Source organism: Arvicola amphibius, chromosome 9 (genome assembly GCF_903992535.2).
Source record: "Arvicola amphibius chromosome 9, mArvAmp1.2, whole genome shotgun sequence".
NCBI classification, from domain to species: domain Eukaryota; kingdom Metazoa; phylum Chordata; class Mammalia; order Rodentia; family Cricetidae; genus Arvicola; species Arvicola amphibius.
Window position 1 is genome coordinate 96,162,948 of NC_052055.2, and position 25,325 is coordinate 96,188,272.

Sequence of the window (25,325 nt, forward strand, 5' to 3'; positions counted from 1 at the left end):
TCAGCCAAACTGACAGTCTGAAGTATAAACAGTGCACATTTTATAGACACAAAACGAATGAACATGAAGGAGCCAAGACTCAAAAAAAAAAAAAAAACACAAAAGTTCTTTCTATTCTGTATAAATAGAAGGAATGTTTTACATTTTGAGAAAATCAGATATTAAAGATGTAGATGAAAGAAAGAAATATAAAAGCAATCCATTTGTGAAACTTCAATTCAGCTTTGGGCTACTTATTTAGAAAAAAATGCTTTTAGTCACTGAAGAACAGGTTTTTACATTCCTACAGGATGCTTAATATCATTAGTTTTTATTTTTTCAGAAGTTCTGCTGCCATGCCTATAAATGATCTTTTTGATGACATTTGAACGGATGAGTTATGAATCTAAACCAAGCCTGGGTTTCCTCTTCCCTGGATGTCCACAAGTAATTAAGACGTTAATTACAAATCCCATTGTTTTGGAGAGCTCTTTGTGACTCCTGGGAGTGGTGATCAACATTTTCAGGGGCCTCTCAAGTTTCTCGAGGGTCGTCGTGCCCATTTCAGCCTAAGAGAGACCTGTTCAGACACTTAAGAGGAGGCCAGAACCCAATGGCTTCCTTGTAGCTCCTTGTACTCTCCACTTGTATGGATTACCCAACAGCGGGGATGATAATCCCAGCCTTCTCCTGCCTGGTTCATCTCTTTATAGTCAGGGGAAGGTCAGCTATTTTTTGATCCCCCTGGGAGAAGAAAGCTTTTCAATCAGTATCTTAAAATAGCCAGCCATTCTCAGCTGCTAAGTTGGAGCCCCTCCAGGGAGAGCAAAGGGACAGGGTGGAAATGAGAAGCCTCCACAGCTCCAGTGAGGACCTGCTCCTGAGGTCTTGCCGACTCAAGAGTGGCATTCTTTCTTTGCTGTTGTTATCGAGAAGTTGACTGTTTACAATTTGTTCTTTTATTTGAAAGGAAACTAGTCAATTGGAAAATGAGACTAAATGTTGCCATTTTCTTTGGGGCCCTCTTCGGAGCCTTGGGGGTTTTGCTGTTTTTGGTCTCTTTTGGATCGGATTATTGGCTTCTCGCGACTGAAGTGGGCAGGTGTTCAGGTGAACAGAATGTGCGTTTCTTCTTCAAAATTTCTTTCTCTGTTGAGGGCATCCCTGGGCACCGTCTTGAAGAGTAGTCGGGGGTGGGGTATCTATTTCTTCATAGGGAGCTCTGTAGGGATCTAGTGGTCATCATTATTGGAGACCACAGGTATTAAGGCATAGCAGACTTGATTATACTCTTGGGGTTGACTGCAGGACACTTGTTTTCTGTGCAGATAGAGAACATCACTTTTCACCACGAAGGATTCTTCTGGAGGTGCTGGTTCAGTGGCATCGTGGAAGAGAACAACTCCAACATCTGGAAGTTCTGGTACAGTAAGTGCAGCCAGCCTTGTTCTGCCCCCTTTATCTGAGACAAAAGCAAGCAGCTTCTTATTTAGTACCTGTCCCATTCAAGCAGATTGAATTCCTAAATGTGCAGTCTCAGTACGATGCCACCAAAAGGGTCACGAACAGAATCCTTTACAGGAGAAATGTCTCTAGCAATAATTTTTCTTCTCTCATAAAAGGAAGAGTCTGAATACTTATAATAAAACAGGAGTACCTGCTGTTTCTCTGCCCATATTTAAAATATACTGCCTCTAATTAAAAAAAAAAAGCAGATTTTGTCCGTGGTAGTTTCTTTTCAAGTGTCTATTATTGGTATGTTTCAAATCAGTGTTTTGGAAACTCATTTGGCTATAAACTGAAATTTCAAATACAAAAGCCCAGAAATAGAGGTATTATTTTATATTCATAGCTTAAAAGTTTTTTTTAATCTATTTTTTTTGTAATGAAACTTAATTACCAGTGGTAGCAGATGAAAGCCGCCTTAGTTGGGCTTCACCCAAGTTTGTAGGCAATATCAAGAAATGCCTTCCTTTTATGTCTGTGTTCTTCTAGGGAAATGTAAAGTTCCCCTTTGAAGTCCAGGAACTTGAAGAGTATGGTGCATTCCTTGAACTGTGTTTCTTCTGCTGTATTTATCTTGGAGAAACAATTCATTGAATATAACTAGCAGTCACTTTATTATCTTCTAAATGAAAGAACTAGTCAGCCTAAAGTCAGCCTAAAGCATAGGGAGGGTTGAGATTATTGTCTTTTTTCGAATCCTCCTGTTACCCCCCCTTGCTCTTTTTGTGTCCTGCAACTTGTCACCAGATTGTTTAGGTCTCTGGTGACTTCATAACTTTCTTAGATACTCTGTCATCTTGACCCCTGTTAGAATACAGACTTAGATTTTAAAATCTAAATACACGTGAAACAAATTGAAGCTTTCATAAGCTGTAAAAGTGATTCTTGTGGTTTCCTCAAATGCTGATATTTTGTTTGAATTCTTAATTTTAATGTTCCATCGTTTGTATTGTTTCCCTAACATTAGGGGTGTAGAGGAGATTCTCTGTTCGTCTGAACTAGTCAAGGTCAAACCCAACTTTACTACATTTCTAAAACAACCGTGTTTTAGTATCTCCTGTGTGCCGGGCATCGTGTTAGTAGAAAGAACATGTGAAAACAGGTGCAGCACTTTGCCTGTTGTCTGGGTCTCGTGGGAACTTGTGGTCCTCTCATTGAATTCTAGTTGTTTTTGAAAACCCTCCTTTCAAGTCCCCCATGTTTTCCAGCAGAGTTTGCTCTTCTGGCAGCTCTCTGGGCTTGTCGGTAGGTAGCAGTTTTGTTTTGCTTGTGTGTCCCTGGTTCCTGGGTTCCCGTTTCACTAGGCATGAGTCATCTCTGAATCTTCACTAATGAACCCCATTCCTGTGCCTTTCTCCCTAGCCAATCAGCCGCCATCCAAGAACTGCACACACGCGTACCTGTCTCCGTACCCCTTCATGAGGGGCGAGCACAACTCTACCTCCTATGATTCTGCTATTAGTAAGTATCCCTGAACCCTGGCTGCAAAAGTTTTTACAAACAATTAAAAATACTGTGACATCTGTAATTATAGTGCTTCATCTGATATTAACTTGCTAAATATAAAGCATTAATATTTTAACACACCATTTGTACATTTAATTAGAATACAACTTTGATATAAAATTGGAGCTATTGTGATCCACTCAAAATTCAGGCAAATAATGTGCTTTTGAACTGGAAGACAGTGATGTTTAAAAGGAAGAGCTGCTTCCTAGTTAAAGTATTATAGTATACATCCTACTTAAATTTTCTTCTATAATTGTTACACATGAAATCTGATTATACTACTTTGTTCATAGAAAGTGACTTAATTCTGTTGGGAATGTTTGACCATTGACAGAATTAACTGGAAATCATATTAAAAACATTGTTTTTGATAATTAAATGAAGGATGGGTACCAACTATCAATGTCAAATGTACTGTTCTGAAAAGGAATCATAATTTGTGTAATGTTTTGTATAAAATAATATTAGCCAGATTTCTATAGAGCAAAACCAGTTACATATCTAGCTTTTGCTGTATGCTTGGTGGATTGGTTCCAGAAACTTCCATAGACACCTAATTCCTAAGGTATTGAAATCTCACATATAGAGTGGTATATAATTTGCTTATAACCTGGTCACTTCAATCTTTATACTTTAGGCCATGTCTAGATTTTTTATAATACCCAATAAATATTCAAATGGTATTTAAATACTTGCTATGCTGTATCATTTATAGACTCACAAGAAGAATGAGATGTGTGGGCATGGCTGGTAGAGGTATATTGCTTTTCTGAGTATTTACAGCTCACAATTTGAGGAAGCCATAGGTGTGGAAGTTGGGGCTGATAGAGGATATACATACACACATACATTACATACACACATACATACATACACATGTGTGTGTTATATATAAAACCATCCACCTATCTGTGGCTGTCATTTATCTGTCTGTCTGCCTGCCAGACCGTCTGTCTGTCTATTGATTTTAAGGATTTGTCTCAGGTAATTGAGGGCCCGGGAAGTCTGCAGTCTGTTGAGGAACCCGGCAGGATGGACACTCCCATCAAGCTGTTATATTGTGTCTTCCTTTCTTAGGAACCCTGTCTTTGCTCTTAAGGCCTTCACATTATTGAATGAGGCCCACCCACTTATGAGAGTGATCTGTTATACTCAAACCAGAGTCAGCTGATCACAGGTGTCAGTCGACTGTAAACAAGTGGTCCTTTGCAGGATATGTAAACTCTTACTTGGCTCAGATACCATAGTCTGACACACAGCATTAACTGTCCCAAAACTCGAGAGCCTTTCGCAGGCTTCCCGATTCATCCAGCTTTCTTCTTTCTGTCAGAAATGCATACATTATGATTTTGTGTTTATAAAAGGCAGTGACATTTGCCTTTGTGGCAGCCCATGACACTTTATGGAATAAGTGTCTAGTCTGGATAGGAAGATGAGGTTACCTGTGACTTGTCCACACAGTCTAAAAGACCATGGCCATGAACAATGGACATGATGTGTTCTCTTCCCATTGAAAAGCTGGGGAAGACATTTCCTTCTTACTGCACAAGGCTCCCGTGACCTGCGGGAAGCAGACACGCTCACTGATAGCAGAAGAGATGAGTGTGACAGGCAAGAGCACAGAGAGTTACTTGGTTACAGGAAAGTCACAAAGCTGTCCCTTCATCCCCATTCTTAGATTTATAAAATGAGTAAGAGGTAATATGGGATTGGATTTCCAGAACTTAGGGTTATTACATTATTATGAGTATCATCATTATCATTAACAGGTTAAGATCCTTCAGTGAGAGAGGCGTTACAGACACTGTCTACTCAAAAACTTATGCACCCTAAGGAGATACTGGAGAATAGAAGGATAAAGTATCGTCGTATGTACATAATAATTATGCTGGAGATGGAGAGTAAATGCATGTCATGGAAATCCCACTGCAATTATGCTTAGAATTATTATGCAGCACCACGTGTAATTATTGTGCCAGTAATTTGGATCCAGTGACAAAATTATATCCAACTTTAAAAAAATAACCAAACTCTTGCTTGGCATCCATATGTAACTCTGTATCCACTTTAAGAAGTTTTATTGAACACTGAGTAAGAATGGCTAAGTTGAACAATGGTATGTTCTAGAACAGAAATAAGATATACGTTTCATTTCTTCTCATAATGATGAACAAGAGAATGGCCTAGATTTCCTGAACAGCAGCCAACCTGACTTTTGTGTTTGTGTTTCCTAGTTGATGAGACTTGTCTTCCCCAGACCCCAAAGCTATTTTGTAGGCAGCTCTATGTAGCTTCATAATTACCAGGTATTACGGTCATTTTCAGTAAACTGGAGGTATTGTTTATAAAATTTGAAACATCATGGCCTGGAAAATTGTTAATATGAGTTTCCACTCACCTGAGCTTTTGGAATGACAGTTGGTCAGTGTTGACTTGGGTGTGAAAAGTGTAGCCGCGCATGCTCGTTGGCGGAACTAACAAGGGACCCAAGTCTCTGACTTCTGTTTCGCTGCCGTTTGATAGAACCACAGTGAAAGGTAAGCGGAGCTGCTTGGTGTGACGAGCCATGAGACAGCGTTTGGTAGCACTCCTCTGTACTCGGGAGGCAAGTGGGGATCTCAAGGCTAGTCTGGATGACACAGCCAGTCCCCATCTCAGAGGCACAAAAAGAGAATCAAATGAGCGGCAGTAAGAATGTGTGCTTTCTTCTTCTTCCTCTGACCCGAACCTGTGAATATATTTGGCTCTAATTCAGTGTTTCCTTTAAATACTTTTTAACTTTCAAAGACATATTTCAAAGACAAATTTGAGAATCATTCACTCTCAAATTTATGTAACAGAGCAATTGCCCAAGCTTGTGAGGGTGGCTTAATTCTCAGTGTTTGAAACAGGCTCGTGAATTTCGAAGTCCATTTAATAGCCTGTTGGAGATCTGCCAAGGTTTAGGTTTTCCGGCTGTTTCACGCTTAGAGTCATCATGGTCCACTTGTTTGTATCGTCCAATGATGACAGACTGGACAGACATGTATTTTAAGATGATTCAGTTCTGATTGTATTGCTGTTTCCCTACAGTGGTGGCCCCGTAGTCTCCGGCACCCCTCCCCATAGCTAGGTGTTTGGTATTATGCTTGGTGTCATCATTTCCTCTGCTTCTTCTGGCTCCACAGCAGCACGGAGCAGACTAGTCTACTTTGTTTTCTATTTTCATTTTTGTTCATATTGATGTCTCTAGAAATCAGTGCTTCATAGCTGGGAAATCCTTATAATTCTGTGGAGAATTACTCTATATCACACTCACATTTAGAAGCTGGAGGCTCAGCTCGGTGGTAGAGCATATTCCTAGTGTGTACAATCATCGATGAATCGGTCAAATACTTTCAGTAACAAACCACTTTCTTTTCAGGTGAAAAATTAAAACTGAATGACAGACTTGGTTTTTTTCTTTCTCGCTGTTGCTGGAGCTAGAACTCATGGCTGTGTACATTCTAAGCTCACACACTGCCACAGGGCTACACACGGGCTCCCCTTCCTCCCTCCTTCCTTCCAATCTCTCCCTCCTTCTCTCCTTCCCTCTCATCTCTCTCTGTCCCTCCCTCCTTTAGTCCCTTCCTTCTTTCCTGTCTTCCCTCCTTCTCCTCTGTTTTTATTCTCTCTGTCTGTCGGTCTGTCTGTCTGTCTGTCTGTCTCCCCACCCCGTGTATACCACAGGGTTTGTATTTATTATTTTACATATCAACCACAGTTTCCCCTCCCTCTTCTTCTTCTGCTCCCCCCCACTTCCCTTCTACCCCCTCCCATCCAGTCCTCTGTCTCCTTTCAGAGGGGATAAGGCTTCCCATGGGGTCAACTAAACGTGGCATATCAAACTGAGACAGGACCAAGCTCTTCCCACTTACATCAAAGCTGGGCAAGGTATTCCACCATAGGAAATAGGTTCGAAAAATCCAGCTTATGTGTCATGGACAGGTCCTTGTACCACTGCTAGGGGCCCCATAGAAGACCAAACTACATAACTGTCACCCACATGCAGAGAGCCTAGGTCGGTCCCATGCTGATTCCCCACGTTTTTGTTTTTGTTTTTTTTTTTTTTTTTTTATACAGCCTATGTGGCCTGGTTCTGGTGATCCTCCTGACTCATTCTTCCAAGTACTAGAATTACAGATATACCCACCACACTCACCTTCTGTTTTATAATTAAGCATCGTATATTGAACACAATTTCTACTTTTCGTGGTGAGTTGAGGAGAATATGTATATGGGCTAGTTTCTGGACCTCTGAATCCTGCGGAATCTGTGCTTCTGTCTGCCCTGGGCACTCCTGGTTTCCCTTTCCCAGCCCTCCCCTGATTCTCTAACATAAGAGGCAGGTGCAGAGAATTCTGAGGGAGACTTTCCTTGTCAGATCTATGGGTACTATGGACAAGGCCAGTTTCTCTTCCATTTATAAAGATTCTTTAACTGTATCATTGAAAACACACATTTTTTCTTGTTTACCTCGGTACTGTTTATTTCACGAATTTCGTTGCAACTGTATCCTAAGCTCTGCAGAATGGGAGTTTTGTCTGCTTGTCTCAGGACTGTAGAGTATCCACTGTACCATCATACCTTTCTGTACACAAATGCCAATACCCAAGCATCCATGGGTGCATATTGCTTTGCCTCTAAATAGACCCAGATGCCTCTTCCACTGGTTCCCCCTCTTCTTTATTCCTCTCAATCTCCAGCAGAGTTTTCAGCAGTCAGGTGTCCTGTGACTCATTGTCGGCATTTACGTGTTGAATATTCTGTTCCAGTCTTGTCTTTTCTGCCCTCATGTCAAATGTAAACCGAAGTGGATGCTGGGAAACTAGCAGCAGAAAGGCAGGAGAGATCTTTTCTAAAGCCGTGCTTTAGAAATGGAGTACTAGAGAGTACCTTGCCAAAGCAACGGCTAATGTCTTCATGTGGCAAGAAGGTCAAGGTTGCTGTTCTGATGCTGCTGTGTGGGAGTCGGGCGTCCCCTCTCCTTTGCAAGTGGACATTCATCTGTCACTTCCTGTTTTACTGACATCAGCCGACTGTGCTTAGAATCTGCTTATGGGTTCCTGTCAATTCTTGTTTATCAAACTGTCGCATGTTCTGAAGGTGGGAACATGGAGCTTTGGACTTTTCTAGGCACTGTGGCAGGTAAGGACAAGAGAGAAAGGCTGGACGCGAGGGTTTGTGTGAACAGCTGTAAGAATTTACCCCAGGGGGATGATCTGCAAGTAAGAAGACAGTGTAAAGGAATAATAAACATGATTGAGCTGTGGATCTCACCAAACAAAAGAAAGCTGAGGGACTCTAGGGTGACAAGAGAAACAGACATGATACAGTTTAAACAGCATGCACAGAAAAGCAGCATGGTGTTTGCCCTGCCAGTGTGCCCTTTGACATTACTTGTTCTTTCTATATGCTGTATGGTTTTATGCATTGTAAATACTAAGGTAAGCAGTTCTCCCTGTTTTCATGCTAGCTTATATTTCTCCATACTTTTTATCTAATTATTTATTCTTATTTATGCCCTGGCAATGCTGCAGCATGCATGGTTAGCCCATATATGGTGGTGCTGTTGAACTTGCCCATATTGGGTTTCATCGTCTAAGTTGATGAGGACGACTGACCAGGTCTCTTCCTCAAGAGGGCCCCAGATCTCATTACAGATGGTTGTGAGCCACCATGTGGTTGCTGGGAATTGAACTCAGAACCTCTGTAATAACAGTCAGTGCTCTTAACTGCTGAGCTATCTCTCCAGCCCATTTGTACCTAATGGTTTCTCAAAAATGTAAGCATTTCTCACTGCCTGTAGATGAAAAACATGTATGTAAAGTTTATCATCATTTTAGTAATTATTCAGGTTATAGTTCCAGGCCTTTGAATGATGAATCAAAATATGGAAATAGATTTTCTTTGTTTCTGCTGTTAGATGTGTGACCAGGTGCCTGCCCACTAGTACTGAACACCAAATGACTTCAGTTAAGAAACTGTGATAGGGAAGAATATGAGGACAAAGAAATGGGGGCATGTTTAGATGTGGAAGAGGTGTCCTCCATTTGAGATAAGATGTATTTGAGTTGATGGTGGAACTGTTTTGAAGTAAGTAGCTCGAAATACCAAGTTCGTTCCTAAAACGCATCGATTAGCACAGCAGTTAGTGGTCAGAAAGACCTGGAGAGAGTTCTGATATTATGAGCAATCTTTCAGAAAATAAGCACAGGCAGGGTGTGTAAGTTGTACATAGGGCAAGAAGCAAAAAGGACAAACAACACAAAACGAGGGGACATCAGAATCGCAGACACCTTTGCAGTCTTGTTCGAGGGGCCAGCAAGTGGGGCGAGCAAAGGGGCATGATCTTTAATGAAGAAAGCAGAATGGAAGGGGGGCAAGAGGCCCGGGAAGGAACTGAATCAGGAGCTAATAATGCAGTTGCTCTAGTGACCATAGCAGCCCCTCCCCACCAAGGGTTCCGCTGTAGATGCCCATCAAGACTGCTGTTTCTGAGTTCTTCCCCTCAACCTGACTGCCCTGCTGGTTCCACCCTGGATGCCCAGACCTCTGCTCTACAGTGCTTGCTGGCTCGTTGCCCATTCTGAGACTGAACTTGAGGCTCTTTTTCTGGTATTGACCTTCTCACCCCCTCTGGGGAACTCATTTCCAGTTCCTGTACATTTTATCACCTCCTAATCCACCTGAGAGCCAAGTCCCACTCTATGCTTGCCCTTCCTTTTTCTTCTCCCAAGGGGCAGCTTAAGAAGGCTTGCTCCTCATAAAAGGGTGGGGCCACAGAGTGCTGGGACTGCAGAAGCTCCCAGGGATTGGTAGGGAATGTGCAGTGGGAAAGTTGAGAGCCATGCAGTTAGCTAACACTGGGCCTTGGGATAGCCACCATAAGAACAGAATGGCTAAGGGACTTTACAAAAGCACCACACACACATAAACCCATTGTACTGTACAGCGCGACGCAGAATGCTATGTAGAAATAAATATCCTGGCATTTGGCCCTTTGATCTAGCACAGGAATGAATTCGAGGTATGAATAAGGTAAATGCTTCAAGTATTTAGGAGACACAGTGGCAAATCCTTGGGATATAACTATCTCATCAGGATGTCTCTCCCATCCTCCACTTGTAGATGAACTTTCTGGAGTGTTTATTTATTAATTTTATGCATGTTCATAGATGTCAATTATGGATATTTTCCTAAACTTAAGTACTTAGCTAAGAAGAAAAAGATCTGTACTGCATGGAATAGAAAGTATATCTAGTCATTTTCCTCCCATAAGGCCAACTCCATAGAATTTGGAAATACGTTAATGTCAACTTGATTTTCTACTATTCATAAAAGCATCTGGCCCCACACAACCATGATCACAGATTCATCATATATTGCAAGGGTTTCTGCAGTACCTGATTAACAGTGGTCTTATGGTGGAAGCTCCGCCCCCTGCCCCAAACATAGGCTCCCACTGGTTCTGGTGTGAGTACCACCCCCACAACGCCACGCTGAGCTTCTCCACTACCCATCCTTGAAGATAGCATCAGTTCTGCACATCCATGACCCAGAGAAAAAGTTGTAGTTAAAAATTATTCTCTGAGAGGAAGCTATTTTTGTATTATCTGTGGTTTATTCATGAGTTCCTCGGACTGGGAGGTTGCTTTCAGGAGATAAGACTGGAGTCACAGTAGTGTAGCTTGGCTTTCTGGGAGGACAGGCTCCAGGCTCTATGTGTATCTGCATAGAAATGGCTGCAGCTCGCACAAGTGGAATCCCCTTCTCAAGATGAGTGGCACAGCTGGGTTTTTCAATCTTGGCATCTTTACATTGTGGCCTGGCTGATTCTTTGTGGTGGGGAATGTTCATATTGCTCAATGGTCTATAATGGGAAGCCTGACTTCCACCTTCTAGATTCTAGTAGGGACCCCTCACTTGTGACTATTAAAATTTGTCTCTAGATATTGACAAGTGTCCTAGGCAGTCGAGATGGGCTTGGCGCGCGCGCGCGCACACACACACACACACACACACACACACACACACACACACACATACATACACACACACAAAATATTCCATGACAAGGTCACTGGGGACTCTTAAGCATCCATTCCTAACACTTCCAGCCCAAGGCATAAGCTTTTTGGAATCATACTTGTTCCTCAATAATGTGGAAGCATTGATGCTGGGACCAACCCCATGGACATCAACATCCATGGCTACTCAAGTCCTTTATATAAAATCGTGTCTTTTTTTCCCCAAAGAAATGAGTGCATCATTCCATGTTCTTTAATAATTTCCTAGTGACTTATAGTTCTAATGCATGTGACAGCTTTATCAGTAGTTGCTATGCTGTGTTGTCTGGAAAGAATGACTAGAGTGGTTTCTATCTGCACTGGATATTTATAATTTGTTCTTATTCATATTCCCTTAAAATTACTGCTTTTTTTCTAAGTATTTTGATCCAAGGTTGAATCCTATGCGCATCCTATCTGCATGCTGCCTGGTTGAGTGCAGTCCCCAGCACACCACCACATGGTAATGGCTACTCCCCTTTTGTCTTCCTTCATTACAGTATGCAGCCCCAAGGGGAACAGGGAGCTCACCTAGGCCTCTTGTCTTTAAATATCATTGCTTCGGCTCCCAGTTTGAAGCCTTTTCTTTGAAGCCAGTATCAAAGTATTAACTGGAACATTTTTTAAAAATTCCTAAGTGTCTACAGTATACCTTGCACTATTCTGAATGCTTCAGGATAAGCCTGGAATCCTTGCTCTCATACACGTATCCACAGGGCAAAGCTAAATGAGAAACTAGAGACAAAAGTAGAATTATCCAGAACAGAGCTCTGATGGACGTAAACGGTTGTGGAGGTGATTGGGGTGGACAGTTTCTAAGCAATAGGAAAGGGAGGGCTCAGCTGCAATAGGTTCTGTTGGGCAGCTGAAATGTCTCAAGGCCTAATTGCCTCCTTTGGGGACCAGATCCAGGCTGCACAGAGAGAGTGTCACAGAGGAACTGACATTTGTCCAGCTTCTGTGGGAGTTACAGGCCCAGCTTCTAACCAATGCCCAGGCCCCATGCTTGAACTAAGAGCACAGAGAGCAGCTTCTTTTACAAACTGGTTTGTCAAACGGCCATAAAAATAGAAACCACTTCATGCAGCTGTGAGTAAAGTGAATAGAGATGCTAGCTTAAGGATTTAGCAAAACAGTTGTCATATCATTATTCAATAAATGTCAGCTCTTCCTGAGATGCTGCCCCTGTTCGGAATTTCCGGAATAGGACACCACCAGGCCAGAGGCACTCATCGCATCGTGGCTTCTCCCTAGTGGAATGTTTCCTGTCCTGTGTCTCACATGTGTGTGTCCACATCAGACATTTGGTAGAGTTTTCAGATAAGAGTAAATTTTTCTTGCCATCACAATCACCATTCTGCTAGTAGCTTCATCATTTAATAGTATGCCATGTGTCTTGGCTAAAATTTGGCCTTTTTTAATCTGGTAATATTGGTTGAAATTCGTTCAACAAATGTTTGCTGAGCACATGTTATTATGTGCCAGACATTTTTGTGTATGTTCTGGTGGTTTTAGGAACAAAGCAACAAGAACAAAAGAAATATTTATCATTCTAGTGCAGGGAGGTGTAGTCAGGAGAAAGCCTCTGAGAAAGTTATCTCTGCGAGGAGATGGGAAGAAAGCCCATGAATGACCTGTAGCCAGAGAAATGCATTTCAGAAAAGAGAAACAGGACCCAGGCCACAGTGTGCCTGATGCCAGCTGGAAGGGAGGGAGTGAGGGCATCATAGAGAGACCAATGCCGGGTGGAGTGGGAGAAGAGGTATGGAGAGGATACTGGCTTCAGAAGAAGGAGTGGAAGCACATATCTGACTTACAAGGGCTTTGCAGTTCTACAAGCAGTTGAAAGACAACTGAAGCCAGGGCCCTAGTTAGGGAGTTTTCTATATTTCAGTACACTAGGGACAGAATATTAAGATGCGAACATATGTCTAATTCTTGTAGAGTCCTATGTGGATTACTTAACAAACATCAAATACATCTTTTAAGTGAACATCCCATAAGAAGAAAATGAAGCCAAATAAAACACCATCAACAACATCAAAAACCTATATGTTTCTGGAAAGCTATGTAACTTAAAATATCAGTCTTTGATGATGGGTCTTGGTTATATTTTAGAATTTAATTATGTTATTTTTAGAGTTTCAGGTAGCTCAGGCTGGCCTCAAACTCCCTATGAAGCTGAAAATGACCTTGAACTTCTGACCTTCCTGCTTCCATCTGTGGAGTGTTGGGATTACAGGTGTACGCCACTATTTTATTATAGGATATCTTCAGAGATTTACAAAGAAAGAGTATATATAGGCTGCTATCGCCCAGGTTTAATATTCATTGCATTTGTTCCCTTTCTAGGAATAATCCACTGTACTTGTCCTAGTTACTTTTCTATTGCTGTGATAAAAATACCACGTGCAAGGCTACTTATAAAAGCAAGTGATTAATTTAAGGCTTATGGTTTCAGAGGGTTAAAGTCCATGACGACAGAGCAAAAGCATAGCAGCAGGGACAACTGAAAGCTAATTGATATCTATTAATATCTTGATATGCAAGTTGGAGGCAGAGAGACTTAACTCAAGCTGACCCTGAGTCCTTTGAAAACCTCAAAGCTCTCCCCTAGTGGCACACCTCCTTCCAAAGGCCACACCTCTTAATCCTTCCCAAGCAGTTCTACCAACTGTGGACCAAGTATTCCAACATGATCCTACGGAGGCCTTTCTTATTCAAAGCGCCACAGTACTATTTTTAAATCAAATTCTAAGCATTGTGTCTTTTCCTATGATAAACATGTCGGTGCACATTTTACAGATTCTATACTCCCACAGGTGATCATGAGGATAGCACAGAGGCTGCCTCTTTCTTTCAACTTGACTTCCTTCTTCATCAACATCCTCCGCTGGAATAGTGCAAGTCCAGTTCAGGAAAGTGTCATAGATAGGTAGACTTGGTGTGTCCACATCATTATTTATCACACAAGCAGATGTGCATGGTGTGATCCCCACCCACAATCCCCACCCAGGATCAGGGTATCCTTATGAGGTTCTCTGCCCTGTTACTCCTTCAGTCTTCTATCTCTTGCCATCCTGGCCCTTAGCTTTCCCTAATGCTAATGTGCTATACATCACTATGTTTTATCAGTTCAGTATGATTAAAGGGAGTGATAGAGTATATAACCTTACACTTGCTTCATTTACTTAATGCTCATGCCCTTGACATCCCTCCAGTTTTTGCATGCATCAATAGTTCACTACTTTTGGTTGCTAAGTACTTTGTTTATTCAATACCCAACTTCAAAGCATTTGAGATAGTTTGAGTTTGGGTGATTAAAAAGAATGTGTATTATTTTGCACATATAAACACTTTTAACCCAGTAGTACAATGACCACACAGTAAGTGAAAGTTTATATATATTTTAAAAAATTTTTGTTTTGACTATAGAGATTCAGAATACTGTCCAGGCTGGCCTCAAACTCAATATTATTTTGTCGCAGCCTCTCCAGTGCCATGATCTCAGGTGCACACCACAGCTGGTGGGCGTTCAGGTTTCTCAGAAGCTCTTTGCCTGCACAGCTGTGACATTTCACCAGCTCAGAAGCAGTGTGGGGCGAAACCGGGCATCTACATGCCCACCAACACTTTGCCACTAGTTTTGACTTTGAACAATCTAGTAGCCACGGAATCCTTTCTGTCCCCAACTGTCATGTGCAGTGTTCCGTATGCTGGGATGCACTGCCCACAAGTCCTCAGCAGTAAGCTGTCTCTGTGTTTTTCCCCATTTCCAGCTGGATTATTTGCCTTTTGACATTGGATGTTGGAACTATTTTATTGTCTTAAATATGAATTATTTATTATATAGACCTTTATAAATATTTTCCATTGTTTTAATGGGATTTATAGGAACATCTGTAAAAGTGATAGATTTTGATGAAGCTTATCTTATTGGTTTAATTTCAAGGACCATGCTTCTGCTGTCATGTTTAAGGGCTGTTCCCTAGTCTTTAGGTCTTGAAGAACTCCGTGTTTTCTTTGAATAGTAGAATATTTCAAACTTGCAATTAAGTCATAATACATTTTGAGCTGATGTCTGGGTGCTATGTGGGGCTGATTATTTGACAGTGTGTAAACAATTGTTTCAGCTCTCTTTGTTAGGAATGCTGTAGAGTGGTTTCATAATTATAGAAAAATGAATGGAAAGTAAAGAATTGCTCTTTTTTCATTTACACAGTATCTCATTTTACAATATTTACATCATTAGTAATTAAAACCTATAATTTTCACTAAGGTTTACTTTTTATGTTTATGTATTCTGTGAGGTTGAGCATTATGGTGTGACATAGTTGTTTTACAGTTCTGTAAACTCCTGTATCCCAGAACCCCAACACAGACACTTACTGTAGCCTCACTTGTAGCAGTATTAAGCTTTCCTTTTATTTATGTGTATGCATTGTAAATATGCCACATATGCATGTGTCTGCACCCTTGCAGAGAGGAAAAAAGGAAGAAGGATCCCATGGAGCTAAATTTACAGGTGGTTGTAACCTACTCAACAAAGGAGCTGGGAACTAAACTTGGGTTTTCAGGAGGAACAACAAGCATTCCTAACTACTGAGCTTTGTTTTGGCCTATAGTGGCTTTCAATTGACCTGTTTGTATACCTTAATGGTCATCCCTCAATATCTAAAAGAAATACATTGTCATAGCCAATTGTGAAACTGGCTTAGGAGTGTGGTGGAAAACTAGTTTCTTTATATTCCTTTACCATGGCAATGACAATTGTCTCTCAAGTTTCACCTATACTAAGAGTCACATGCAATAAGTTACTTTAAAAAAATTTATCATCAAACATGACTTAGAAAACTCAAGAGGAGAAATAATAGGTATTGTACTCACTCATATTTTTATGATTGGTCTTACTATTTTTTGATAGAGCACTGCTGTTTTATTTTTACTTAGAAGATTCCCTTTGTGTTTTTAAGCAATTCTGGTGGTGACAGATTTTACTATTTTTAGTTATCTGATAGTGTTGTGGTGTCTCTCTCGTTGCCCAATGCTGTCCTCATTCTCGGTGTTAAGTCTGAAGCTCACAGCTCTTACCTTTCAGGGTTCGAAGGACATGCCCAGTGCTCTCATAAATTCAGTGGTGCCATGTTTCTGTCTGTGTAAGGAGCTATCCTCCTTCACCGTTTGGGTATGCTTTTCTTTGCCTCCTGCCAAGTGCCAGAAGTTTGATGCATTTGCTGCTGGTGTTAAAGTTTCTCTGTGAATCTCTTTGGCTTTAAGCCGCTTGGGCTTAGCCTGGCTACTTTGATCTGTACATTTACATCTTCTGGTGAAACTTTCAGCAATCATTTCTTTGAATGTCTTTTTCGCCCTGGTCTTATTTCATTTAACCTTCGAGACACAGAAGACATACATCCTTCATATTTTGTCATAATTCTACAGCTTTTAGTCTCTGATCATCTTTGTAAGTCTATCTCCAGTCTTGTGCAGATAAGAGGATTTCTGTTACTGCATTCAAAGTGTGTTTCCTTTCCTCTCTTCATCCTGATATTTAACACATTTGTTAATTGTTCTTGTTTCAGTTATTTGAGATAACTCAGTTTTCATTTAAAAATGCTCATTGTACCTTCCAGTTTTTATTTGGTTCAGGGATTTTCAAATTTGTTCCTGAAGTGTTTCCATAACAACAGCTTCAAAGCCTTCATCAGATAACAAGCCTCTGCACCGTGGCCTTGGTGTCTGAGGACTCTGCTTTTCATTAATGTCGCAATTACCCTGATCATTGCTTTACTGAAGATGTTTAAGTAGGAACTGAATCAATTAGTGAATAGGCTATTATATAATCATGGACCTGTTTAAAAGTGTAACTTAAGTCAGGTTTTCTTGATACTACTCATGGAGGTGGCTCTAAGCATCTCCCTCCATAGCCTGTGACACCTGTATGTTTATGTGCCTTGTTCCGATGACAGTGAGGGTCCTGGCTCACATTTGCTTCCTCTGATGCTGTCCTGGCTGGATTAGGCCACATTACAATGCCATCCATAGCCTTCACATGCAAGGGTAGGGCTTGGGAAAAGTGGGAACAAGATGGTAAATGCTCTGCCTCTCCAGGAGCCTCCTATAACTGCATCCTGGGAGGAAAGGTTTGGCTCCATCTCTGTTTCTGATGGTGAGAAGTCCTGGCACCCCACATGCTCTCCACTGTTATCGTGCAGGGTGGTCTCACTGCCACCTGGAGGCCATAAATGTCCAGACTTCTTGGATGCTAAGTGGATGAACCAAAATAACCTCTCTCCCATGGTGTTTGGTGGAAGTGCTTCTTGAACTTCTCTGCTTTCCGCTAGCATTTGGCCAGAGTCAAAGGCCTGTTTTGGATGCGATGCACAATTGATTGTCTAGTCTTTTCAGTCTTTTTCATCTTAATTCCAATTCTTGGACACACAGGGCAGCGAGGAAGCCCTGGCGACCCATCGCTGTGCTGTTCCTTGAGCCCAAAGGTCCCCAGCTTGCTTGCTTTCTGCTGTCTAAATTTATGTGTCTTTCTAACACTAGTTTTATGTGTGATATCCAGGCTGTTTAGTTGTGCTTGGCAGAAAGAATGAAACAAGTGTGTTTACTCATCTTCCTGGAGCCAGAAGGTCTCTTTAGTTGGTTATATTGTGCGGAGACAGCTGGCAGGATTTACTGATGGATTAGATGTGGGGAGTGACAGAAAGGACACGGAATGATAACTCTGTTTTGTCCTTAGCAACTAGGACAATGGCGATACAAGTGCTGGAGATGAGGAAGGCTGGACGGGCTTTGTAAGCATTTAAGCATGCTAAATGAGCGTTATATCAGCTTTGGGATTGGAGTCTGGGGTTGAAGGCAGGAAACGCATATTTAGCAATCACTGTATGGAGGTAGCTTTAAAGCTTCAAAAGAGAGGAAGCTCTTTGCAAAATGGGGACAGAGGGACAGGTCAGCGCAGGGACAACCCTAAGATGTTCCCTTGATGAAATCAGAGTAAGAAGCAGGGACCCGCGCAGGGAACTAACAGTGGGCACTGTGGAGCTTAGCATCTTGTGGGCAACAGCAAAGACTGTTTAGTGAAATGTTTTACCACGTGTAGTTCTCTTAGTCAGGCCCACTATTCTAACTGGACTCTTAGCCCAGAGACCCGGTTCTGGCGGTTCTAATGAGCCACCAACAACCACTGAGTCCCCAAGGCCAATGGAGAAGATGAAGACAGAAAAGCAGTTTTTTCTCAGTGTAGGGGAAAAGCCGCAGAGTCATGATGAAGCCCATCTTTCTGAAGGACTAACCAAGTCCTAGGGTGATGTTGGGAGGGTCAGAGAGTGGCTTGTCTTCAGTAAGAAAGTCACAGCTACCTGGTGAGGAGTTTTGATTTGTCACAGGATATTTATCTATCAATTCGTGTGCCTGTAGGACAGATTGACTCAAAGAAAAGAACCAGCCAGACAGGCAGGACCGGTCTTCAGGTGTAGGGAAATCACTGGAGGCTTCTGCATACTGCCCATGATCTGGATCAGGCCAACAGAAAACTAGCAATTCAAATTGTTGATTATAACCACCAAGTTTTAGAAATAACTTATTCTTATCGGCCTTGAAGGTAGAGGATTATCATCTTTAATGCACACTCCTTAGGTGGCTGGCATGCCTATATGCCTAAGTGCACAGGATTCTGCCTCAGAGTCTAAGGGGGCAAAGGAGACAGACACAAAGCAAAGGCAGAAGGGCATGGCTGCCCATCTTGGGTCACTGGCTCCCATGAAGAGTTAGTGCTTTTTATAAAGAGTGGCCTTCAAGTCTGTAAGTTCTTATTATAGTTTCACAAAACATAATGAACATGAGTACTATTGGAATTCCAGGGCCAACATTAGGAACTTGACCCTGTGAAATTAGTAAAAATGCCGAAAGCAAAAAAAAAATGTCAAAGTGATACCGTCTGACTTTTAAAGTAGTCAGTTACTTAAGCTCTTCTTTATTTGATCTGCTTATAGAAGCCTGTTAACACTTATAATGTATAAAATCGTCACAACAAATTTTTAGTTTTTATTTTTAAAACTTTCTTGCTGTATTTTACAATTTGTTTTTCAAAATAGGGTTTCTTTGTGGAGCCCCATCTGTCCTGGAACTCACTCTGTAGACCAAGCTGGCCTCAAACTCCCAAAGATCTGTCTGCCTCTGCCTCCCAAATGCTGGGATTAAACACCTCTGTTTTCTTTCCGATTATAATTCTATAGAGCAGCGGGGACAAGGTAAAAGCATGAAGCTAACATTCCATGCAATGCTTACGCCAGCTCACCTGCTGTACCTCTGTGTGTTGCATACGAGGCTTGATTGCCTCAAGGTAGCACTTGAAGCAGTCATTTGGAAACCAAAGAAATAAGGATTAAATTTTTCCATCCAATGATGTTACTGAATTATTAATTTCTTCCATTCCTGTTACTTGCTTCATAATCAATACTAACACAAACAAGTTCTACTTCCCAAAAGATTACATACACAGTGTCATACCCTAGAAGGGGATTGCATGCACATTTACAGTCATAGAACAAAAGAATGGAATAAATCAAGACTCTTATCAAATAGATCAATAGGACATTGGATAAGTTTTTAGCAGAATACAGTTTTCAGATAATAATGGTGACATTCTTAACTTTTGGATTGCTGGGAACTAATGATCTGCTAACCGTATGTATTAAAAGTGGTTTTTACATAATAGTAGAGAGAGCGTTAGATTAGATACAGAGGCAGGTGATATATGGCTACTATAGAAAGTCCATAAAAGATTTGGCTACCCATCTGTGCTATTCTAACTCTCCACAGTCTGAGGTATCTTTAGAAACTTTAGTGTGGGTGTGGCTTAAAAAAATAGGAAACTTCAGTTTTCTATAGCATTGTAAGGAAGACCAATGGTGTGTTCCTCATACTGATGTAGACTTTCAAACAAAACACGCTGATTCATTTACAAGATTCAGTAAGGTCTCAAGTTTTCCCTTTTAGTTTTGGTGTAGTGAGTAAGTGTCTCTCCGTCTTCACAAGTTAGTTTGGGGGCGCTGAGAGGAAAATGAAGCTGAGATGTAAAAACAAGTATTTAAAAATGGCCTTGCCTTATCTAAAGTGGGTTTTCAAGTATTTTTCAAGTCCTTGCCTCCTGTCAGTCCACGGCCAAGGCTCTATCTGCAACCAAGGTCTTTTGCTTTAGTGCTGTGGGGGATATTTTTGGAAGTCAGCTTGCTAATTTGTTTCCAGAGCAGCAACAGTTGTGCCACTATCAGAGGGTGTTGGCTCTAACAGCTCCTGGTGTCCAGCAGCTAGGGAAGGAAGTCTTCCAAAACTGTCCTTTTGCTGCAGCTAAGTGTGTTAGGCAAGCTCCCCTACAAAAGTGCGGGGAGAAGCTGGGGGAACCCTGGACTGGATCTTTGCAGTGATTTCCTCCGTACAGACAGGCAGTTGGAGACAGGTGCTTCTTTCCAGTCGAGATTGGGGGGTTCTGTGCATACAGCTCACTACGAAGGGGTGTGTTGACAGTGAACTTGCTGGGACTCAATAGAGAGGAGCTGGAGGTGACCGCTGAGGGTGCTGCTTCAATCTCTTTATGAAAAGAAACAGGAAACTAGGGAGGCTGTCTTCTGAAGAGCACATGACAAGTAGCGTCAGGACAGCTGGTGAGAAAGAGGAAAGTGAGCAAGGCTACCACTGTGTATTTCCATTGCATCTCTTGGGCTCCACACCACAAAGGGGGCAGATAGATCCCTGGCAGGTTCTTCTGATTGAGGTTAGTAAATGCTGACTTTGAAGGACCAGGAGCGTGCCTCTTACTTAGTGGGGCAAGTATGAATCTTCACTGCAGGGATCACAGGGAAGCCTTTCTTTGGCCCCTTGAAGGTTTGCTGATACGGGCTGACCAAAGATTAAGTGGAAGAAAAGATGTAAATATTGAGCACATGGATAAAAGGGAGTGAGCAAAATGGGCAATTCCCCACAAGCTCGGCATGATTTAGAAATTTCCATATGCTTTCTCTGCAAAGGACGAGAGAATGAGGGGTTGAGGTGAATTCTAGGGGAGGAGAAGTAAATGGATTTTAGACAATTTCAGTGGTTGGAGAAGCATCCCATAGCTGGGAACAAAAGTTGGCTGAGCCTGCATAATAGACACCAAATTACAAATGTTGATGGGACCTAAATACAGGGCTACTGTATATGAATACACTCTAGCCAAGTACATGGCCAGATCTATGATTTCTTCTTGTAAGAGCTCAGAGCAATGAAAATTCTAGTAAATGGCTTTGCTCCTTGGTGGCTGCACACATATAACAGATAGGGAAATATCACAGAGTCCCCCGCAGTGGTAGGTACTGTTCTCTCTTAGTCCGTTTCCTTTCAAATGACCAACTTACCATAACCCTATATATTAGGATGACACAGACCAGACCCATTCACCATGTGTCCACACTGTAAAAAAAAAAAAAAGAAAGTTGGCCACAGAGTAGATGCGGGTGTCCCAGATGTCCCAACTGTCGTGTTTGTTCTAGGATCCACTTGTCTTCTGTCACCTTTCTTAAGACCAGCAACTTGCACACATGGTTCACAGCCAAACCCACCCCCTCCTGTTTCTGCACTGACCAGCCTCTTACAGGGACATCAGCTGGTGGACGGATGCCACAGGTGCTGGCAGAAGGCCACCTCGGCAGCCAGTGCCTCTCCTGCTTGTGTTTTTACTTCTAAAAACTCTGTAGTCCTTCCTCTTTGATGTGGGAGGGTCTTCTGTTTGAGTTTATTTCATTGGTTAATGAAGAAACTGCCTGGCTCATTTGATTGGCCAGCCCTTAGGTGGGCGGAGTAGACAGAACAGAATGCTGGGAAGGGAAGTTAATAAATTGCCATGCCTCTGCTCTCTGAGCCAGACTGCCATGCCTCTCCTCAGGGAGACAGATGCAATGAAGCCAGCCACCAGGATAGACGTGCTGAATCTTTCCCAGTAAGACACCATTTGTGGTGTTACACAGATTATTAGATATGGGTTAAAGCAAGAGATGTGAGAATTAGCTAATAAGAGGTTGGAACTAATGGGCCAGACAGTATTTAAAAGAATACAATTTGTGTGTTGTTATTTCTGGGGCTACGCTAGCTGGTGGCTGGGAGCAGGGCGGCAGGAACGCAGACCACAGCTCATACTACACCTCTTCAGCTTCCTTTCCTTGGGAATGCCTTTGGCTCATCTCACTTTCTCCATGAGACAACGTCACTTCTGTGAAGTACCATCAGGTTTTGGTGCCTGTCTCAAAATTCTTAACCTCCAAGGGAATAAAGTTCTATAAAAGGCAAAGAGGATGTGAGGTTTTGCCCTTTTCTTACTTCTTTTCTGATGTAAAACCAAATTGTTTTCTTGATGGCTTTGACAACAATACATGTAGACAGGATTTAGAGAGTTATTTGTGATTTTTTTTTTTTAAAAAAAAAAATCTTTTCTGGATGGAAAATCATAAAACTTGAGACAGAACTGTTACTTATAAAAATCAGTATACGATATCAGGAGCATCCTTAAGTATCTCTTCTCCCCCCCCCCCCCACTGAAACCCTTCCCTAGCTTCAAGCTTGTCAGTGTCCTGCACTTTTATACCAAGCCACTGGCAGGTACTGCTGTATTTCTCCCCTTCATTTCCATCTCCCTGTTTGTGCTGTCTCAGGACTGCCTTTCTTCCTGGCCATTCCTGCCCTCTCCTCCCCTCAAACCCACTTTCCCCAAGAAGCCTTGAGCAATGTGCTAAGACAGGGCCTGGCCCCCTTTCTATGGTCTGTGTGATGTACCAACAACCTGTCACCCCTAACCTTGGCACAGCTGATCACCGACTGCCATCTTGTTGAGCATTTCTCTACGTTTTCTGCATTTTTAATGATACAGTAATTGATTACCTGCCATAGCAGCTGACATACGATAGAATTTCAATTTGGTGACTGCAAAAATGAGATTTCATCGAGATGCTGATCACTCCTTTTGTTGTGTATCTTATGACACACATAGAAGAAAACAGCAAAGCATTTTAACATCGTTTAATTCTTAAAGTATTTTCTCTTTGGGTGTATGGTAGAAACTCCTTTGAGTCAGATACCAAGAAGAAAATTCTTTATTTATAATAGCGTTCCTTAATGGAGGGCCTCGACATTGCCTGGAAAGATGTGATTTTTCAGGATGTTAGAGATTTGCAGAATCAAGTCATCTGGAGTAGGAAAATCAGGATGCCAAGATCCCAGGACTCTTAGAATAGAGTCCTCCATAGTGATCCTCTGCTGGTGCCTTCCTAGGATCTGCTCAACAGTTTGGGGCAAGGAGATTACCATTTTGTGTTTAAAACATGTGGAGTAAAGTAGTTTTATAAACATTCCCCTCATGGATTGCTGCTAAGGCCATGGGGTCTTCTTAAATGTCAATCAGATGTTTTTTGTTTGTTGAATGAAAAGGAGAGCAGATAAGTGGGAAACTTGGCCTGCTTTAGGCATTCAGAGTGGGGCAAGAATCATGGCAGGAGGTCCTAGCCTAGAAACCTCCACTCCCTGGATTCATAGTGACACACTGCTGTGTGGAGATAAGGAAATGTGGAGACAGAAGCCATGGCTTTAAGACCCCAGGTGTTAGCATCTGTTCTCTTGACCCCTCAGCTATTCTTCTACATGACTCTGTTTCATCCCAGTGCAAATTCAGTCACTGTGACAAAGAGGTCTAGACAGTAGATTTATTTCCCTTTGAGCTAATTAACTTCACTCTATTCCATGAGCACTGCATATCCCATTAATATTGAGACTCCAATGAAGACGAGCTGAAGAGCTAATGATCATTTACTCATTCATATTTTATTGAGCATTTATTTCATGTCAAGCCAAAGCTTCCGCCTGAGTTAGAAAGACAAGAGGGTCCAGTGTTGGCCCTGGAAGGAGTTCACTGTCTAGCAGTGGGAGAGAGTGTCCACACAGAGAGACTGGAGGGCAGAGTATTCATTCTAGAGACTGGCATATGTCAAGAATATTAGTGAGTCCTCGGTCAGGTGTTCTGCTTCAGGTTACAGTGCCAGAAAATAGGAAACACTATTGTCACATATTAAGGAAGGAAGCAGACAAGGAGAGGCCAGGAAGTTGAGTCATGGGTCATGAGTCTGTGACTGAGAACGGGCATTCCATCTCTTGAATCTGTCTACTTCCCTTCTTGGCCTACTCATTGGTTTTATGGACAGGCCAGGGCATAACTTGATGTGTCGCTCCAAAGAGAGAAGGGTGGTGGTCAGGTTCTAGGGGATAGGTAGCACCTTCAGTCAGCTGCCGAAACAAACACTATAGCCCTCGTGGCTGAAGAAGCAGGGGATTGTTTGTTGCTGCTGTTTTGGAGGGAGGGAGTCAGGATGAGGCGTGGCTGGGTTCCAGAGAGGAGCTCTCATGGTTGATTGTCTTCTTATACTGTCCTCGCTTGGCTGAGAGGGACTAGCTATATTTTCCTCATTCTATAAAGCCGCTGACTCCATTAGAAGACCCCAACCTTATGATCGCATCCAAAACCATTTCCTTTCCAAAGGCCCCTATCTCCCAATGATCTCTCCCTGGGTCTTAGTCCTTCTTCAGCACACGGGTAAGGGACAGGAAAGACAGAGACGTGCAGTCCATCACAAGGAGGAACGCTGTTGACTAGACAGAGCTTTGAAGAGTCCTTGAAGCCTGATGAAAACACCGCCCCTCTTTTGAGCCAAAGGGTAAGTCCAGGGCACTCACGTGGTCTCTTGGATTGGACATCACAGGACTTTGTACACACTGTCTCATTCTTCCCTGCTCTGGATGACAGCTCTCTGGATGCTGCTGCTACCAAGCTGTACTGTAGTATCCCAGGCGCTTTTTTGACTCACAAGGAGATGTACCAATGAGGCCAACATATGTTGAAAGTGTTTGAGATACACTAGCCTGCTCACCATCATAGTTCAGAAGTGTGGCCAGCTGTAGTTACCGGTTGATTTCTCTCTGTGACAACAGACCAGACAGGGAACTGTAGCTGGCTCAGGCTTCATACAATCACTAGAGATAATCCATAGCACTAGCCTAGGGAAGGATCAGTTCAGATTCTGGTATATATCAATGGCAGACTGTTTAGCACCTGGATAAATTAAGAAAATTTCAAGTGGGACCATTGTAAGTTGGGGACCAGACATTCCCATCATTGTAGCTACTGCTGTTACTGTCTCCAGCACAGCAAAGCCCTCT

The 25,325-nt window shown here is 42.2% G+C and overlaps 1 protein-coding gene across 1 annotated transcript in view; it reads left to right on the forward strand.

The window, feature by feature from the left end:
- Positions 1 to 25,325, forward strand: part of Tmem182 (transmembrane protein 182) — a gene marked incomplete at its 5' end in the record, with an annotated part of 55,193 nt that overhangs the window by 12,983 nt on the left and 16,885 nt on the right. The window contains 2 exons of the mRNA XM_038343830.2: positions 1,308 to 1,407; positions 2,848 to 2,946. Coding sequence (XP_038199758.2) covers positions 1,308 to 1,407; positions 2,848 to 2,946 — 199 coding nt within the window. The remainder of the gene's footprint in view (positions 1 to 1,307; positions 1,408 to 2,847; positions 2,947 to 25,325) is intronic.